The 20,671-nt window shown below is 36.7% G+C and overlaps 2 protein-coding genes and 1 long non-coding RNA gene across 3 annotated transcripts in view; 2 read left to right on the forward strand and 1 right to left on the reverse strand.

The window, feature by feature from the left end:
* The first annotated feature begins 1,179 nt into the window (after window positions 1-1,179).
* On the forward strand, window positions 1,180-5,449 carry LOC114137705 (SLC35A4 upstream open reading frame protein-like). The gene is made up of 3 exons (XM_028006493.1): window positions 1,180-1,318; window positions 1,779-1,877; window positions 2,896-5,449. Exons 1-3 carry the CDS (start codon window positions 1,304-1,306, stop codon window positions 3,091-3,093), a joined length of 312 nt encoding a protein of 103 aa, XP_027862294.1. The 5' UTR covers window positions 1,180-1,303; the 3' UTR covers window positions 3,094-5,449.
* Window positions 5,450-5,632: 183 nt separating this feature from the next.
* Window positions 5,633-20,271, reverse strand: LOC114137706 (uncharacterized). The gene is made up of 3 exons (XR_003594072.1): window positions 20,260-20,271; window positions 16,524-16,534; window positions 5,633-5,714 (listed from the first exon to the last, which is right to left on the reverse strand). It is a non-coding gene; the product is annotated as an uncharacterized LOC114137706 (long non-coding RNA).
* srbd1 (S1 RNA binding domain 1) overlaps window positions 13,156-20,671 on the forward strand; it is a 52,389-nt gene continuing 44,873 nt past the window's right edge. The window contains exons 1-9 of the mRNA XM_028006489.1: window positions 13,156-13,243; window positions 13,631-13,704; window positions 14,284-14,644; window positions 14,862-15,089; window positions 15,342-15,508; window positions 15,787-15,904; window positions 16,829-16,967; window positions 17,850-17,946; window positions 18,117-18,303. Of these exons, the coding sequence (XP_027862290.1) occupies window positions 13,631-13,704; window positions 14,284-14,644; window positions 14,862-15,089; window positions 15,342-15,508; window positions 15,787-15,904; window positions 16,829-16,967; window positions 17,850-17,946; window positions 18,117-18,303 (1,371 nt within the window). The 5' untranslated portion in view covers window positions 13,156-13,243. The remainder of the gene's footprint in view (window positions 13,244-13,630; window positions 13,705-14,283; window positions 14,645-14,861; window positions 15,090-15,341; window positions 15,509-15,786; window positions 15,905-16,828; window positions 16,968-17,849; window positions 17,947-18,116; window positions 18,304-20,671) is intronic.

The following is a 20,671-nucleotide window of genomic DNA, read 5'->3' on the forward strand; positions in this document are numbered from 1 at the left end:
AAAATCATCTGCAGCAAAGTAAATCTTTTTAAATCTATTGGAGCGTGTTTCCACCTGCAGTTTATTGCTTGTTCTTTGTGTCTGATCAGAATAAACGATGCTCCCACTGAGCTTTCCGTGCTTCCTTGCCTCATCTTTCTCAGTCTTGCAGCACACTCCCACTCTCGCTGTTTTCAAATCCCGCTTTTGATCATCCCTGCAGGCCTATAGTTCATACACACAGAAGAAAAATTACCCTCCAGAATATTTTAAATGCTGCTCAGAAAGTCCAATAGGGCATCATAAAATATTTATGTGGAGCAATGTTTGTTTTACAACCTTTATATTTTATGTTAATTTAGCATCGACCTCAAATTGATGGCTGTCGAACTGTTTCTGTGATCCTTGATCGCTCTGGGTTTTTTTAACATTTTTGCCTATGAAGTGTTTCATTTTGTTCCTAATTGACCTGCATATACAATAAATGTTACTTGACTTGACTACAGAACAATGGTAAGAAACCCGATTGTGTTCCTGCCAGCCTTCAGTTTGAAAAATATTGCTCTAATCTTTGAATGAAAAGACTTGCATGTATTAAACTAAACCTTGAGCTGGCCTTCATTTTCACTTTTGGTACAACTACAAACTTCTCAGCATCTTCAATAGATTTTATGTTTTAGACCTACACAAAGCAGGACATGACATGACCTCAAAATTAATGACTTTCCTCATAAACGCTGAACAACTCTCTGGTCTCTGCACGGAAAAAGGCATCCCCATCGCATATTACTGCTAACAACATGGATGCTGCGTGCGGGGGGATTTCTGTTCATTTTCTGACAGTAATGAGAGCAATAAGAACAAGAGGAAACTAACAAGAAGAGTGTGGAGTTGTTTTTGGAAAAGGGAGATGAGGAAAAACCGAGGGAAGGGGCATAATTGACAAAAACACAACAAATAGAGACCTAAACCAAAACACAAAAAAACAAAAACAAAAGGGAATTAGCTTTTGTTGGATTTTAAAGGATTTAAAAGCACAGAAAATGATAATATATCAAGGTAATTTCAATCAAACTCACAGTCATAATTCAAGATGCAACATTTGTCAAGCTTTGGTGTATTTTCTAAAACAGACATAATTGTTTAACAGGACATCCGTTTCAGCATCACTACAATACATCCTCCAAACCAGTTGGTGGCGGTAATTCACCAACTGCATTTTTGCTAATAGCTACAAGACCAGAAAAAGAACTGTTTTTACTTTTCCTGTTCAGTTCTTCTGGTCTCACACAACCAGGGTGACTCTGTTGGATAAATCTAAGCAATGTCAGATGATAAGGTCGGTGCTTTTATCATTAAGCTCGCTTTTTAATGTGAATGTCAAATTTAAGCCGCCCTGTCATTGATGTAGCCCTTCAAGTGGTCGGTTAGCATTAGCTTCAAGCTATTTCAGTCAGAATAGCCTTTTCGTATTTGTTTTTGCGCAGTTGTACACTCGTGTAAAGTGCTTTAAAGTAAAGGGAACATATAGCAAATGCTACAACCACTATCAAGCTGTTGTAATAACAAAAAACATAACGTTTAGACGATGTTATTTCGTCACATTTTATCTGCTTAAATATCGCGAAGTTTGTTTATGGGATAAAGTTTGAGCCTAGTTAGAGCTTAATATCCAGTTTGCAAATGGATGTAAATGTACTGAGCTCAATCAGAAGTAGTTGAATTGGTTCTGTAAACCCTGTTTTAAGAATCCCCTCTCTCACCCGTTTGTCTCTGTGTTTCTGCGGCTGTGAATGTAGAATCCTCTGGGTCAGCTCAGGGACCTGGTGGAGCTGAAAGACCAGCTGGAGGACATCCAGAAACGAGTGGAAGATGAAATACAAGCTGGGATTCCTCCAGTAAGGCCCACGCTGGAACAAATGTGCAAATGTTCAGGTTCAGGTTAAGTGACTGACATCGTTTCAGAGGCAAATGATCTGCAAAAACTTTGATAGTAATATATTTGAGGGTGAAAGTGTTGTACACAAACACCTCTCACTTTCACTGGTTCATATTTTGCTTCTATTGAGCTTGATTGATATATTTTTTTTATCAGTTTTATATTTTTTCAAGTTTTAGAATGTGTTTTAAAGATTGGACTTGGACATCATATTGTTCCTTTGTTTACTCCAGTCCTTCTACCAATTCACCATAACTGCTATTCAGATTTTGCACCAACTGTCTATCATTTCATCCCTACATGTTTATATCCAAAACAAAAAAAAAAATGTTTTTCTCTGTGTTGCGTATGAGTATTTTTATCTTTTATAAGGAATTGTTTTTGATAAGTATGGAGAATGGTGTAATTCTCAAATCTCTTGCACAGTTAAATCTTCTAAAATATTACATATCAGGACCTCTGATCAGACAAAAATATTTTTAACCTTCCTGCTGGTATGTAATATTTACTGGAATTTCGTAGCATTTTTTTCACAGTAGGTTATGAGTAAATTATAGGTAATTATTCATCAGCTGTCAAAGCAGCCTAAATGATGTAATTAATATGCAATGAAATTATTATCATTATTATGATTATTCTTTTGGTGCTCAATGGGTAGAAAACATCCAAAACTACAGAAGTAACAAAATGGCAAGGCTTAGAAATGACTAGCATCCAATCAATTTAATTTGATTACTAATATTTTCGTTATAAATTTAAACTTAAACTTTAAATTGGATCTTTCAGATTGCTTGTTACTGTTCAAATCAAGTTCAAATATGTGCAGTAACATTCAGCCTGCCATCTTCACTTTGAACTTCACTTGGAAACGATGTCTTAATCTTCGGTGTCTTTGGAAATGACGGCTGAATTGTGAACGCATGTTGCTGTAAATCAGCTGGAGAAACCACCAGTCTGATTCTTCTTGTCTTTTCCAGGGAGGCAGTCTGCTCGCTTCTCCGTTCTTGAAGGGTTTCCTGGCCGGTTACGTGGTTGCCAGGCTACGCTCTTCGGCGCTGATGGGTGTTGTAGTAGGAACATGCACAGGGATATACGCGGCACAAAACTACGCTGTACCAAATATTGAAAACACCGTCAAGGAGTACATACAGAACCTGAAAGGACGACGTAAATGAGGAGAAAGTGGCAAAATAGGGAAAGTTTACAACATCAAAGTGGTGCTGGTACAGCTGTGATCTACTTTCTATGTAACACTCAGTCCTAATTTGATAATTATATCAAATAATATATATATATATATATATATTGGAGGATCCCCAGTGATGGAAATGGAAACGCATTGTGAAAATTTTACCAAACAAAAATGGGAAAACAAAAAAAATTGGTCCGTTTCAACATAAAATAACGCTCATAATCACAATTGCTCTGTGTCCCAACAGCCATAAAAGAAAAATAAGTAGCAGAATATTTAGTTTAAAGCATATTTGTGAATATGTAATCTGAGTTTATGGGAAAACTCAAAAGTTGGGTATTTTATAAAGCTAAATAAGAATGAACAAAATAAAATTGGTGCGCCTGCACAAGAGCAAAGAGCGGCAGAGTATGTTTGGTAGACATGTTCTAATTACAGATGCACTAATCAGTCAGTCAGAGATCAGAGTCAACACATCACCTCTGATTGCTCATCATGTGAAACGCTGAAAATATCTGATAATATTTCCCTAATTTATTCAATTAATCATGATTTAATCATGATTAACAAAGGCCAGCATCTCCGGTCTACAATGAACCAAAATAATGTCATTTTTTTAGTTTAATAAAAATCATGTAAAACTTCAAGACATATACTTCCATTCATAACTTTATGCTGGATTTAAACTACTCGCCTGTGTAAAAAGAACCGAGATCACATGTTTTTTTTTCCTCTTTTGAGTTTAAGTCTTTAGAAAATAAAATGGGAATCGGCCCAGATGTTAAAGAAAACTGGAAATATGTGTTGGCCAGGAAAAGCTTGATCATTGCATTTTTAATGTTAAAATAATGCTGTGGTATTGCTCACCACCTATTATGAGTTTTCTTTTAACATCTCATGCCCTCAGTCGATCAGAAATTACCTGCAGGCGCCTTAATCAATGTACTTTGTTTTTTCTTTTTTCTGTGTAAAAAAGCCTCAGCCTGTTAGATCCCTACTGTTTTTTTCTTTTATCATTATTATTTGCAGGTGATGGAACATTTATGGTATAAAGTGACTTGCCTACATCACTTTCCTTTTTTGGTTACAGAATTCATGTGACTATTGTTTTTGTTGAATGTTTAAAATTACTTTCCTGTTTTACAAGTTGGACACATTTTTGCCCCCCTGAATGCGTCCAACTCTCCCGTCTCCGCTTGTCAACAATCCGTATGCAGAGTTTGAAGTGTGCACAAAAGCTAAAAATACATTTAAAGTATATGTAGTGTTATTGCCCGTGAGAATATCGGTGGAAATTTGTTGTATGTGTAAGAGTGCCTCATCTGGTTTGGACTTGACCTTATCTCATCTCATGCCATGTGTGCAATAGCCTTTTCCTCTCAGATCTGGCTGCCTGTTTCATGCTGGAAACCAGTTGATTCCTTTTATTTTTGCACTTCTTTTGGAGATTTTAACTTGTTACATTATTTTTGACAAAGCTATATTTACCATATGATGTGTCAAAGGCCTGTTTCTTAGATATGTAACATATTTGAAAAATTTCACTTTTGTTTTGCATGTGTGCACTTTATCTTAGAAAGCCCCCTGCTGGTTGGCTGCAAGATTATTGAAGCTATTCAAATTCTGCACCAAGTCTTTTATATCTATTAGAGAGCAAATTAAAACGACAGATCACTTTGGAGATATTCTAACGTCAAAAGTTTGAATTGTGATTAATTTGAAGATATTTTTTAAAAAAATGTAGGAATAGGTTGTAAATATCACATTTTTCCCATCTGCATTTCAAAAATGTCTATTCTGCTCATCCTTTAACTCGGTAAAAGTTTTATCTTCAACAAAGCGACGACTGTAAAGCAGCATGGGGATTTTTCACATCACTGATAGTTTGCATTGCGATGTAAAAGGACACATCTGTCGTGAAAATCAAGCCATAACTAAAAATCTGATTTGAAATTGTTTTTGGTTGTGTAATTGTGTTAAATTGTTTTAAAGTTGCCTTTGAAGGTAAAGTAGGAAATCATTCATACTGCGTGATATCTGGAACAGAAGAGTGAAGATGTGCCTATTGACAATCATTTTGTTTCCCTTGTATTGCTACGCGTGGTTTGGTGTTTTAAGTTTTCTGTTTTGCCTTTAGGAGTATTCTCCTGGAATTGTTATTTTGCGCCGCTTCATTATTCTTTAACTTGCTTTATTTTATTTTTTGTTGCTTTCATTCCTGCCTGCACAACTCAAACTCCACAGATTGAAATTCCACTGAGATGTCATTGAAAAAAAAATCTCATCAAAACTGTAACAGATTTATTTCAGTTGTTCAAATAAATGAAAAATAATGAGAACTGTGTTTGTTTTATAAATTGTTTTTAAAATACAAATCAATACATGTTTTTCTCCTAATTTTTGACATTCAAAGACCAAATATCTATTTATTAATTTTTTTTTTTTGCTGTTACAGAATCAGAATAAAAGAAAAAATTAGCTATCCATGAGATGCACATGAGAGAAATATATCAGCTTACACGTTAAAATGACCTACAGTCGCTTTATTGCTTGCACATAAGTTGCAGGAAAGTAGGAAACATGGAAGTAATCCAATCAGCAACTCTGAACACCACCACCAAACTATCTTTATTTAAATTGTTGGAAAAAAAGCTGGCAAAGCTGGAAGATGTCATTAGAAATTGAACTTCTGTCAGTTTCTGTTCATTAGGAAGAGATTCAGGCGTCCTCTGTGTCCTAAAAAACAAGAATAAAATTTTATGTGACCACACCTTTACAATACAGGGTAGATTTTTTTTAAAAGTTACATGTATTCTGTTAGTTGGACTTGCTTATAAACTACAGTCAACTGAAAATAGAAAATAGAGTAACATAGAGCACACGTAATTGTAAGGATTGGTTAAAGATAGATTTTTTTTTCAAATAATTCAGATCATTTTAAACAAATTTTATCAGCAAAGATTGACTTAGTAAGACAAAAATTCAGTTTTTAAATGATTATGTCGTTCACTGAGGGGGAAAAATTGATCCAAACCAACCTGGCTGCAGATAAAAGAGTAACTGCCACCTTGTTAAATGATAAACCAAATGTAATTAAATCCTTTTTTAGAAGTTGGTTTCATTTCACTGCCACACCCAGACCTGATTATAATCAGCATAATCAACAAATTACTTAAACAGAACCTGTGTGACAATGGGAAGTAAGCTAAAATGTCTCAAATAAAGTCGATTCTAAAAAGAATCACAAACAGATGAACACAGTCACTGACATCTATCTGTAAGAAAAAGGTCACAAGAAACAGTTGAACTAGTCAAACTGTAAAGAGCCACACATATTGCTCTCTAGTAGAAAGTCATGAAGGATACCTAGCTATAAGTGACTTTAAGCTCAAACTAAGCTAACTAGGAAAGTTATCTGAATTAAACTAAATTAAAACAATCCCGCAAAAATCCCTCCACTCACTAGTTACCACAAAAGCTTATTTGTAGCTGTTGTCACCAAAGACAGAACAACCAGTTTAGGAATCAGCAGTTGCATCTCCGTGTGCTGGGTTGGTTTGGATCAAGCATTTTTCCCTTAATAGAAGAAATCATCTTTTGAAAACATTTTTGTATTTGCTCAGGAAAACTGAGCGCAACATTAAAATTTGTTTGAAGTTCTGAAACACATAATCTCAGTCAGAACAGCAGGTTAGGGTTCAAATAGCTTTTAGCAGAATATTATTGTTATAAACAAAATTGTTTACTCACCAATTTCTGGTTGAGAGTCATCAGGTTTCCTACAAAAACGAACATTTAAATGTCAGTAACCTCTTATTTTTTGCCAGGATACTAAAATAATATATACATAAAAAAGATTAATACTATTTATCATATTAAAAATACTTTTAAAAAATAATCTATAAAGTTTTTTATATATAAAACAAATTGGATCAAAACAGTTCTTTTCAATTGATAAAATAAAACAAAATGCAGTCATTTCCAATATTTATTTTACAAAATCTGATGGCCACACCATCTCACCAGAAAAGGCAGATCTGATGCAGCTCTTGTCTCCGGGAATCGGTTGCCCGTCGGCCGGGCTCACACACCAGCACTGACCCTGGAAGCACTGCTGGGGCTCGTACAGACCCAGCTTGTCGCATCTGGGGAAGAAGCCAGGCATCGGGCCTGGCTTCACACCAGCAGCCTCCAGCTGGCACTGGGTGGTGGGAGTGGCTGGAAGAAAAGGCATTTAAAATTTGTCACCGCACCTGTTTGTTTGTTATGTAGACAAGATTATACCATGAATTCTGTTGAAAGTAGGTGATTTAAGCAGAAACATACTGGTTTTTTTAGTTCCGCTTGACTCCTCCTGCAGCGCAAAAAGAATAAAAAAATAAATAAGAGACGACTTGGTTTGACAAAAATAAAAGACATTTACTTCAAGAATACATCTTAAAATGCTAATTATACATAAGGGAGGGAATTGGGGAAGAGGACTAAAATCATCTTTTACCTCCATGGTGGTATCCATCATCTCCATTGCATGGCTCATGGGGATGTGCAGCCTCACAGGCACCGAAGCTGCAGACGAAAAGACAAGCAACATGTGAGACAGAGAGAATTTGTCCTCTACAGAGGCCTGCTCATAAACTCCTAGTGTTTCGTTGTAATAATGTTCAGTGCGTAGAGGCGCTTGAGGACAAACCATTATTGTTTACTAACTATATTAACCTAAGAGGCTCATTAAAACACGCCGATAACCTGCCTGACTGCAGCGGTGGTCAGATGTTTCCAGTGGAACAACACGCTGTGTCTGAGCTCCAACCACTTAATTCTGAAGCTGAAAAATGTGGAAGAAGTTTTCCACCAGGATGCTGAGCATGATTCTGCCACCACCATGCATAAAAACAAAACAAAGCTTGAAAAACCTTCTTAGAAAGTCAAGCTGTTACTCTTTCAAACACTCTTCTTTTCATTATGGCAAATTTAAGTAAAATTTGAAGGTGTCCACACCGTCTTGTTCAGTACGCTCTCAGTCTGTTGATTGAACACTTGGTTTTTTTTATTGACAGTTCATAATAGGCTTGAATCTTGTGTTGTTGGGTTTTTTTCTTGTTTGTTCTTGAACGTTATCAATTTCCCTTTATGTGAGGATGACAGCTCAGGTGAGATACTTGTAACTTTGAGACAACAGAACAATGATCCCAAACACATATTAAAACTGATTTTCCTGGATTTTATCAAGGCCTGCCGCTCCTAAAATATGTAACTGTACTTTTTTTTTATGTGTTGTGATCAGACATTGTTTGCTTGTTACACAAAACTTAAATGGATTATAGAAGAAGTAGGTTACTTTTGTTACTATTGGCTTTTCTGGATAAAACCTTGAGGATTTCTTTACGCAGCGTGTCTTGATAATGCTTTATTAGCTATATATGTTGGTGCTGCATGTAAAATAGGACTTAAATTAACACAACTCAAACCAAATTTACCACAGCAAAGTTTGATTTTTTGGAACCCAAAAATTGCTGGCTGTAATTGACATTATTTGCTCTTCATGGCACCACAGGCTGTGATTGCAGAAGCTGTTGCTGTGCTGCTGCTGATGGGGAAACAAAACTACGTTTTCCAACAAAGAACATTTGAAAACTTTAAACAGAAAAAAAACCCTGCCTATACTTTGCTTTGAATAGGGAACTTTTTATAAGTCATTGTGTACTTTTATTTTTCTAAGAGGTTAGGTTAGTGATAACCATGTGCTGAAAGTAAAATGAATGAATGTACTAAAACATAATTTATTCCATCCTTTATGTTCTCAGCTGTGACTAATGTTAAAAAAACCCCCATTAAATTACTAATACTGTTGACAATCCATTATATGTTCACAGCAAAGAGAGAGAAAAAAGTCTAGATTACAATACAACGCTCCTAATGTGAACTGAACGTTGCTTCCTCACCAGATCCTCCATTGGTCATCTGCACGTTCATTCTGTTGTTCTGCTCCTGCAGATCCCTGATGTCGCTCTTCTGGTTGACCAGGAAGTAGGCGATCGCTGCCTGACCCATAATCAGCACGCAGGCCAACAAGGTGAGTCCTGCCACCGTGTAGGCCCGGGTGGACCGCTGGCTGAAAAGAGACACAAGGAGGAGAGAAAAGGCATTTTAAAAGAAGGTAAACCCCCTCCCCCCTGTAATTCTGGAGTCACAGTTAATAAATAAAAACCAGATGTTTTTTTTGTTTTTTTTTCATAAAATGTTCTCTGAAAGAGGAACTTAGCTCAGGGTATTCACCACATACACCCACAGATGACATCAGTTGTTGCTAACTAGATACGTAAAAGAAAGTTTGGGAATTTTTTTTTTCTTTTTTAAAAAATCAACGATCGCTGCTGGACATTCCGATGACTTTTAAAAAAATATATTTCCTCTGAGCGTCCTAATACATTTTAGAATCATACTGCAATCCAGAACCACAGAGACTAAAACATTACACTTTCTTGGATTTCAAAAGCACCCTAAAGTAATATTTGTTCATACAAAATTTTCTATGAATTTTACAGACTTGGGCAGAGTAACAACCTTCATAATGGACCATAAAATGTATAATTTCAAATGTGAGTTCATCTGCTATCAGTAAATGTAGAGGTTTTATTTTTTTTAATCTAGTTCAGTTCCAATATTACATCCTACTTTCAAACGTTACTTTTAACGGCAAGATGGAAATAAATTTAATAGGTTATCCATTGACTCTGCTTATTGCCACCATTTTAAAATGTCCAAGGGATTCGATATAAGAAATCAATAAAATTCCTCGCATTATTTAGAATAAAACATTAGCTGGAGCATAAACTATATCCAAACTGCCTTGTTTCAATAATTGAACGCAATATTTTACAACGATGTAGAACAAAACCGATCTTTTTGATCCCAAAAGGAGGATTTTAAATAACAAAGCATAAAATAAAAACCTCACACCAACAGTAATGTTATGTAAAAATACAGATCCCTGATCATTACTGAAGAACAAAACATAAATTCATGAATTTTGATGATGGAAAAACATAAAACACTCCCTCCTTACCCCTGAGCTGGTGGGCCCACATTGACGACTGTTTCTCCAAGAAGAGGTTGGCTTGGGATCTCTGGGTCAGACATTTTTCACTCAAACACAACACCTGGAAACACAAACGTCTCGTCAGGACACTGATGCTGCTTTCTCTGTGAGGAAGTGAAGAGAAGGTGAACGAGGTTGTTTACCTTCTGTTAGAGCAGGATGGAAGTTGTTTCGCAGTAATGACTGAAGTCTCTGAGATTTTACCCTTTTCACTGATCTGAGGCAGACGGAACTGAAAGTGATTGGAAGGAAAACCCAGGCAAGCTCCCTAGACAGCCTTGTCCTGCTACGGCTGGATGGTTTTTTTCTCGTCTTGATTTTGTGGTTGGCTGCTCACTCTGACTCATCATCTGTTACCAAGAAAAGCAGAGAGACTTCGGCTTGAATAGACTTGTTGAAATCCCTGTTACAAATATGCAAGTCTCTTTACATATTTCCTAACAATAGCAATATCTGTCAGCAAACAACATGTTAAGTTTATAAAAATATATACTTTTCTGAATAAAATTGTTTATATAATTCTAAGATAAGATCAGATAAGATTTATTTGTCATTGTCATCAACAGATTACAACGATATTGAGATTTGCTCGACTCGAGTTAAAATGCAGTTTATGTGTATATACATAATATACAATATACATATACATACATATATAAAAAAGATAAAGAAATAAATAGTACAAAATGAGAAATAAGTAGACATCAACATCATCTACATTAAGGATTTGAAATGATTTTAAAAAAAAATTATTTTATTTTTATTGCAGTTGTATCTTTGTGATTAAAACTTTCATTTTGTGACATCAGCTTCATACTTAAGGTAACTTTCAGTTTTTTCTGGAATAAACAATGTCAAATGTCACAGTTATTATGGATAATTGGCATAGTTTCTAAATTTCCCAATCTACAGCCAGTCATATATTCAATAAATGTTGAATCTGCAGTTCAGTCGTTAGAAATTTGCATAAGGATGATGCAATAGAATAGAATAGAATAGAATAGAAAAAATCAAAAGAAAAGGTCTTATCTGAATAAGGGATTTAGTTTTTTACAAATCACGGGCAGCTTAACAATGCTATCATTGTCTATGTTTGATTTAAAGAGGAAGGAATAAGAAGTAACAGGGAATGATAAAGTTTTAACGATTTATTCAGAACAGTAAAAAAACAGCTGTTCATCTAGTTTTCCTTTGGTTTCTCATTGTTGGATTTCCCAAGCATTTACAAAGAGTTTTATAGCTGATAGAAACAAATCCATGTTTCTTTTTAAATTGATTGACATCACATTGGCAGCCTGTGTCTATACTTTTACTGATAAATTAATCAATTCTTTGATACATATGTCATGTTGGGTGTGATGTTGGCTGGTTGGACATTTGTTAAATGAGATGACCTGGTTTATGAATAAGTGAATACACATTTGAGAATCGTAATAATCATAATAATTTAATTTTATACAAGATAAAACAACTCTGAGATAGTCTGAGATATCAGGCTCTGGCATTATTAACCTCAAATTCTCCCAACTTCTTTCATGTCCTCTTTGTTGATGCTTGTGGTTGGTTAGAATTTCTTTTGTATTTCTAGTTTTTCTTCCTGATTTTGACTTCCCTTCACTGGTGTAGCTTCAGAGAAGTTTCTCTTAATAGAGGCATTCAGTTGCATCATCCACCTGAATTCAGATTTCAGCCTGCAGTTTGGTTCTCAGTCTTCAGAGGTGAAAAAAAGTTGTAAATGGATTCACGTTAGGAAAATAGCAGAATTGGATAAAAAACTATAAATATTGAGACAGAAAATAGTCAGCAAATTTGGTCTTAAATAACGGGAAATTATCCAGGTCTCATAATGCTAATAGTTACACTTTCCAGATTTTTTGTTAGAATCTCACAACTTTAGAGGCTTAACCCCTTTGAGCATTCTCACACGAGTCTTGAATCATTCTTGACAAATGTTTATGTTGACATTTATTTTCAAAATGTGTAACTTCTTAGTAGTAGTTGTTTTTTTTTATAATGTAACATAGACATCTCCTTGTTATGTTCATTGCAAGCTACAAAAGTAAAAGTAAAAGTACTTTCACAGACATATTAGCCCAAGTCCCATTTCGAACAGTATTTTCTTTAAACGCAGGTCAAATTATTGCTCTTTAAAGATTATTGATCTTTTCCCCTTCTAAGTTAGGTTAACCTTATCTTTTCCTCCTTTGATAAGAACATGTGCTTGTCTCAGTCCTTGAGTCAAACACTGCTCCAATCAGAAAGGTAACTGCAGCTATTTCCTTCTGAAGAGCTAAAACTAGCAGGTTTTAAAGAATAAAAAAATGTCCCTTTTGATATTGTTATGATAATATGGATTCAACGAGACTTGTCTGGAAAACACTACTCCATTTCCATGATTTCAAAACATACATTATTAAGTCAGTCAGAGTTTCTACAGTTAATTAATTACCATTTATGAGGTTTATCGCTTCGGTAGTGCTAATGACATTCACCTTGTTTAAGCTTTATGATAATATGTCTATTTATTTGCTACAAAATCATATTGTTTTTTTAACCACTAACCATTGTGTAATTGTGCTTACATCACAGACTTCATATTTTAACAGTGGACTTTCGAGCTACTGTATATGTTGGCATGAAGTGTTTGTATAATAAGGTAAAAGACTAAAATAAATAAATATTTAGAAAATATGATCATAACTGGCTAACCATTGTATTTTTTGCTCCCAGAAACCTATTACAGTTTATTTACAATTTTGTTTTAGATTCGGAGGTATACCTCTGAAATAAAGGTAAACAAATGAACAGTTTACCTGTATTTTTTTCTTTATTTTTTAAATGTATGGACGATTGAATGCAGTTCTCAGTGGTTCACGCACTACCAGACGGTAGGGGGCGGTAACTAACTCAAAGACGGAAGCCTTCGCGTGTTGTGATTGGTTGAAACTCCACTGTTGCAGGAAACTGCTGTTCAGCTTTAGACATTTTTTGTGAGACAGCTGAAAACAAACTAAGCATATTCCGCGTTACAAAGGTATATTTATTAACTCATGCTTTATACAACACGCAGAAACCGCGAAAGACGTGAAAATGTCGTTTACAAACGCGCCTGTCACCGTTAGCATAAACTTGTAGCGGCAAATTTGAAAAGCTTTACAAGCTCAACTTTATTTGTTTGAGCTAGCCGGCTGCTCCGAGCTCACATTTGTCTCAGAAATTGTAACTTTGAAGGTTTAGTTAGAAAATATTATTTGTCCTCGTTCTTCTTTTCTAATAAAATACAAGAAAACGACAACAAGTTAACAACAGCGAAAACGAAGGCGCTGGCAGTAATATTTGCTAAGAGAAAACGAGTTAATGTAACGTTTTAATGGTTGCAGGTTTTATGTAACGTGGCCTAACCTTTTTCCTTTTTCCACAGATGATGCGAAGACCCAGAGCAACAACTGCCAAAGCTGTAATTTACAACGAAAATGAAAATACAGATTCCGACCAGTGAGTTATGTTTACTTATATCAATAAGTCTATTCTTTTTAATGGTTAGTTTATACAAAGTAGCTTCGTGGACATGTTCAAAGTGACTAGAAGATTTGAAATGACCTCATATTGTGATAATAATTTACCTGCATTTAAGATTGTTCTCTCTGAGATTAATCTTTATGCAAGGCTTTACAGTTCCTAGTAAACATATTTGTACAAATAAACATTTAAAGTTTCAATGTATATTTATTGTAATAGGCATACAGAAATAAAATTACTTATATGGCCTTCAAAATGTTTCACAAGTAGAAAACTGAAAATTACATATGTTCTCCGCCCCCTTTACTCTGTTATCACTAAAGAAAATCCAGTGTGGCCAGTTGTTTTCCAAAATTACCAATCCAAATTGACACCAGTGTATAATTTTTCTTTATGTTGCTGGCGGCTTTATGTTGGTCTAGCACTAAAAATGCTGCCAAAACACATTTAAGTTTATGTTTGTAATGGGAAATGTTAGAGTGTTGCATAATTTTACAAATTTCCATCCTTTTTTCTTTTTCTGATGTTGAACTTTTATTCTTGCCTTACGATTAGGTCTTTTACTCAGATGGTGAGTAGTGATGAAGAGATGGACGAGTGGAATCCATCGGAGTCAACAAAAGCTACCAGCAAAGCTGCCAGAGCACCTACAGATGGAGGGATGAAAGCGGCGCCCAAGAGGACCGCAAAACCAAAACAGCCTAAAGTTCCCAAACAACCTAAGGTCCCTAAACCAAGGGCACCCCGCAAACATGCAGCAGAACAAGAAGATACTGCCATGTCTGTTTCTGGTGGAAAAAAGAGAAAGAAGTCCAATGGTGATGATTTAGGAGAAAATGAAAGGAAAACACAGACTGGTTGCCCTGAAAAACAGAAGGCTGAAAAGAGAGGCAATAGTGTCAGAATGAAGGAAGAGGTAATTATAACAGCTACCTCAGCAAGAATAAGCATGAATGACATAGGCATATACAGCAGTTCTTGGTGTTCAAAGACATTAGTAATAACAAAACACAACTTTGGTGATGATAAAAATACAGATTTGATCCAAGTTAGATCAAATCTAACTTGACTATTTTCTGTCTTCTTATTGTCAGTTTCTGGTAATATTTTTATTTCTGTTTTTTGGTTTTTAGAGGATCTCATTTATTGTGTCGGACGCCCATCGGACAGACGAAGGGACGTCACAGTCTGGGCTCCAAGTAAAGAAGGAGGAAGCGCCGGAGGACGATTTCACTTTTGATGAGCCAAGTCTAAAAAAACAGAAGACCAGCGAGACGAGCCAGAGACAGCGACCCACCTTCCCAGAGTCCGGAGCACACTCTCTGAGGAATGAACTCAACATGAACTGGGACCTGAATGAGGTGGAGAGGACATGACTTACCCTTGAATTCTTGGATAATTTGTCTTTTAGCTTTTTTAGAAAAGTTCAACATCTCTATACTTTGTTCTTCCACTTTTTGCAGTACATTGTAACCTGACAGAAAAGTAATTCTTACAACCCATGCAATAATTAGCAAAGACTAAACAACTACATGAAAATGCATGCATGAAAATGTATCTGCATTTTACCATTGCATGTATGAATTTTCTACTGTTTCTGTTGTTTTCCTCAGCTTATCTCTATACTGACATGTGTGGAGCGGTGGGTGTGTGGAAACATCATCAAGCTGCTACGCGAGGAAAACACTGTTCCCTTCATGGTGCGCTACCGGAAAGAGATGATCAACCACATGGACGCAGATGCAGTTCGAGACGTCCAGATGGTTTATGAGGAGTTATGGTAGGTATTGTACATAAAATAAATATAATCTGTTAAACCCCCAGGACTTACTAGAAATCTGATAAATATCAGCTGGCTGTATAAAATCACACATTTAGGTGTGAAAAACTACATTGTGGAGCATTTTTGAGATGATGTATCAGCTATTGGCCACTAGATGGCGGTAGTGGTTCATCTTTGAGGCCCAAAATGTCTGCATGTCTGTGTTGATGTTAAGCCGTCCTTTTTGTTTTCCTTGGTTAAGACAGATTTCTTGTTTGATTTCTTCATATGCTTAGTTCTCTTGCTAAGAAGACCCAGTCTGTGGTTCAGACCCTGAAGAAGGATGGTGTTCTGACACCTGAGTTGGAGGAAAGCCTCAGGAGCTGCCGATCAGCTGATGACCTGGATCATGTGGTCAGATTTTTATTCAGTGATAACCTATCTACATTGACTTGAAGATCTCATTTTGGATTAAAGTGTTCACACCTGAGTGACTGCTTGCCTGGATGAGAGTAAATAAATTGTACAACTCCTGGCAAAAAATATGAAGATTTAAAAAAAATTGTAGCAAAAAGACTGGAAGACAAAGAGGATTCTTTTAAGTAAAAAACTAAACCATCTGTTTAAAAAAAATCACCTAAAACTAAAGAACATTGTTATAGCTATTATATTTTGTTATTTGATATGTGGAGTGATGCTGATTTGAAAATAATACAGTTTTCTATGTAATCAATAAGACAAGGCCAAAAATAAAATAGTAATAAAAAAACAAAAAACAAATATGGGTTTCACACGTTATCTCTCCTCAGGTTTAAACAGTAATTTTATTTCCATAATACTGTTACATTGAGTTGTATTTGACTTCTTTGGGTTATCTTTAAATTTATTTAAACAATTTATATCAGACATGTCCATTTAGAGCAGTGAGAGTATATTTATTTGGTCTAAAAACTCATTTATGTGCAGAGTTTCAATCCGTTTTCTTTGGAGAATATAAGGCTCTGTTCACAGCTAGTACTAAATAATGCTTCACATAAAATCGGACTAAGTGAAGCCAGATGAATATCACCTGGCATTTCAATCCATCCTGTGTTAACAGATATAATTTACCTACTTCACATGCAAATAAGCATGTAAACACTCAGTGGGCTGTCAACAACACCACAAACAAATATAGTGTTTAACACTGTTATGAGTTGTTTAAAATGAAAATTCTCAAAGAGCTTAATTATGTAGCTATGACAGAGTTAAAGAATGATAAAAATGGTGTGACTGCACAAAGTCAGAATGTATAAATGAAGAGAACACAGGATCTGTGTTTTGTGTTTTTATCTGCAGTATACGCCCTACAAGAAAGGCAGCAAGCTCACTAAAGCTCGCAGGGCGAAAGCATTGGGCCTGGAAGATGCTGCCACCGCACTGCTGAATGTACCACACACTCTGGACCTCAACGCTTGGGTAAAGCCTGGTACTGAAGGTAGGAGGCACTTGACTGTAGTCGCATACAAAAAACACGCAAGCCTTAAACTGATCGTTATTTTCACTGTCCTCTAACTTTCTAAAGGCAGATTCTTGTGAAATGGAGACACTTGTGACTCAAGCCATTTACTCTGGCACATTGTAGCGTATTATTTATAGTTAGTATGGCTGAAAATAGACTTAGACTTAGACTGACTTTATTATCATTTTGCATGCACAGGGTGTATACAGAACGAAATTTCGTTGCATACGGCTCAGAACAATGTTTTGAGGTTCCAATGTTGTGAGGTTACTCCAGAATAAAATAAAATACAGTATAAAATATGAATATAAATATAAAATATAAAGTGCAGGAATGACAGTAAAATAGAAGTTACTTAGCTCTGTACATGTGCAAGGTATAAAGTGGAGACCAGTTTTTGAGTGCAGTCCAGTTAAGAGTTCAGCAGTCTGATGGCAAGTGGGAAAAAGCTGTTTCAGAACCTGGTGGTCCTGCACCGGATGCTGCGGGACCTCTTTCCAGAGGGCAGCAGGGAGAACAGTCCATGGTGGGGGTGTGAGGGGTCACTGACGATGTTTCGGCCTCGGGACACGCAGCGCTGGGATGAAATGTCCTGAATGGAGGGAAGGGGGGCCCCGATGATCCTTTCTGCTGTCCGCACCACTCTCCTCACGTTCTTCCAGTCGGAGGCGCTGCAGCCTCCACACCACACAGAGAGGCAGCTGGTCAGAATGCTCTCTATGGTGCTTCTGTAGAACGTCTTGAGGATGGGTGGGGGCAGGTGTTCAGGATGTAAAATTTGATTCTTGTATTAATATTGAGATCAAAAGATGTACTTTGTAAAGTCACTGTGGATCGGTGTTTGTGTGTGTGTGACAGGTCTATCATGTGTGGAGGAAGTGGCCACTGGGGTGGAGCATATTTTGGCTGATATAATAGCCAAAGACCCTGAGACACTCACCTACATTAAAACATTGTAAAAATATTTTCTTTTATGCACATTTTTCTATTTCTGTGTACATAAATGATGTTAATGTTGTTGTTTTGTTTTTTTTTAAGTTTCTGGACTTTCCCAAAGACTTTTCTTAAGTCTTTGGGAATCTCTTGAACATTCCCAAACAGATTTTTGATGTTTCTTTCTGACAGATGTGAAAAGAGCTTCGTGACCATCCAGTCCAGTGTGTCTAAAACGGCACTAAAGGAAAAAGAGCAGGAGAAAGTTGCCCAAGAACACAAAAAACCAGGAGCGGGACACCCCCCAAAAAAAGACTTCGACAAATTCCAACTCTACTTTGACTTTACCTGCAACGTTCAGCGCATCCAGCCTCATCAGGTAACAAGATGAAAATAATTACCCATTTTCACATGTACAGAATAGGTTAGCGCTAGCTATAGCGACTGGTACTCCTGTAAAAAATGACTGTTTGCCTGATATTGCACAGCTCTCTTCTAACTTTATCACTGGTACACCAGCATTTTTATTCAACACAAATATTTCTGAATCTACCCTCCCTCCTCAATTCTACTCATATTAAAGATTTGATTTTTTTGTATAATTTTTCTGTGTAAAATTATGGCACTAAATTAAAAGCTGAATTTCAAGACTTTTTTTTTACCGGGGAGGGTCACTAGCTGTCTCTGTACATATTGAATTAGGACTGGTGCTGTCAGTCGATAAAAATTTTTTATACAATTAATAGCACCCTAGTGCTGTGATTAATCACGACTAATCACAATGCTTACTTTGTAAGCTTCAAATGTAAATATGTACGGTAAGTTGTCAAAAATGCTTAAGAAAGTCTTTTATTGTCTCAAACCAAATTATCTGAAGATTTTACATTGTTTAGGTTTTTATATTCAGGAAGGTTTAAAGAAGTCATTTTGTTTTTGAAATGCCAACTATAAACTGGTCGTACTTCAGTGGAAAAATAATTCATCATTGCGATACGTACTACCTTAGTTTTATCCAAACTTTGGGATGTTTTTTTAAAGCGAAATTTGCCTCTGAGCAAACCAGTCTGACTCTTTTAACTTGCGTTTACGACTCTGCGTTGTTGACCACAGTACAAGACCATGTGAGCCGCTGCTTTGAACACTAAGTGACCCTCCGTGCAGAAGAGAGGCATTTAGGTCAAAATAGGCAATGCGATTAATCCGTATTATATAATATTAATGCCTTAAACCTTTTTGATTAATCGCATGTGTTGGCATATTAACGCTGACAGCCCTAATCAGGACCAGAGCGGGAAACCAAACAACTTCAAGAAGACAAGTATGAAACAACTGCATTGGTTCTGCTGGGATATAATTAATTACTATGTGGTTTTCATGCTTACCTGATGCACACACACTTATGGACTAACACACTCCCTCTGTTTGTGGTTGTTTCATCGGTGCGTGCCGGTTCTGAATGCTACCCACGTCAGTTGCGGTTAGTCTGTGCCTTCATACCCTCCTCCCCTCCCGCGCCCCGCTTGGCCCCTTCATCTCCCCCTCAGTCTCTCCAGTGACTGGTATGTTACTCAGAGTTGGTCCCGGGCCTCATGTGTCACCACGGCTCCTGTCACCCGCTGCCTCTGCCACACCACACTCCCTGGCAGCCGCGCTCTGCCCCGCAGTCATTTTTAATCACGCGCACACGTTCTTGCGCACACTTGCTCCGCACAGCCACAGCCGCCCGAGAGTCCCCTCGTTCTCTCTTCTTAACATATGTGACATGTCCCCCCGCTGACATGCCATTGGATTAGGAGGCTTTGATTGACAGGCGGTCCTCTGCAGTGACAGCTTCTGCTGCTGGGCCCACAGGCGGACAAAAGGATGGGGAAGAGGGAGCGGGGGCAGTGAAAGAAAGAAAACACGGCGGGATGAGCGACGCCGAGGTGTGTTCGTCACTTATCTCTCATGCTCTGCTCTGATCTGCCTCATCCCTCTTTTCTCTGACTAAACCTTATCCCCTCCAATCCACACCTCCCCTCCCACTTGTCTTCTGTGTATGCAAGGCATTTAATTCGATGACTTGCCTTTGTCACGGAGTGTTAATCCACAGGCTGCCGTGACCCTGGTAGCTGTCAGATTCCGGCTAAAATGAACCTTTTCTAGCCACGAAGTTGTCAGGGGGAGGAAGCAGGTGAGAGATGTGTTTTGACAGAAGGCATGTGTGTTTGTGCACACTTGCCCGTGTGCTTTAGCACATTATATTAAGCCTCGGCTCTTTTTCTAGTGGAAGAGAAACGGACAAAATGAGGGAGTTGTCCCAGGGAACTCTTAATGAGTCCCTGAAATTATAAACAACTCATGAACTTAATGAACCTTGAATTTATCTTCCAAGTGACAGGAGGCATTTGGTTTTTATTAGCTTTGTTCAAACATTTAAATAAAAAAATGTTCTGTCACTTTTAAGAAATCCTCAAATTGCTTTTTATTCTATTGATGATTGCTAATTTGAAATCATTAACAGTGACTTGGGTTTTGCTGCTTGGGAGCATAAAGAGTGTTTTACATGCTTTCATGAATTTAGATCTGCTAATTCCAGTTTTACACTTACCGGTACTTACTGATCACTAAAACCTGGATTGTTTTTGTTTATTTTTTTATGAAATGACATAAAATTACATTTGAGAGAAATTTCTACTTATAGGTGAGTTTATGAAGCCTGTAATTCCTGATAGGAGGCCTAAAATTTTACTTTCTGATCTAGAAAC

This window comes from Xiphophorus couchianus, chromosome 22 (assembly GCF_001444195.1).
Source record: "Xiphophorus couchianus chromosome 22, X_couchianus-1.0, whole genome shotgun sequence".
Classification (NCBI taxonomy): Eukaryota; Metazoa; Chordata; class Actinopteri; order Cyprinodontiformes; family Poeciliidae; genus Xiphophorus; species Xiphophorus couchianus.

Excerpts from the sequence above, each read along its gene's own strand:
- LOC114137705 (XM_028006493.1), top strand. Across the intron at positions 1,878-2,895 it reads TACAAGCTGGGATTCCTCCA|GGAGGCAGTCTGCTCGCTTC; the intron begins GTAAGGCCCACG and ends TGTCTTTTCCAG.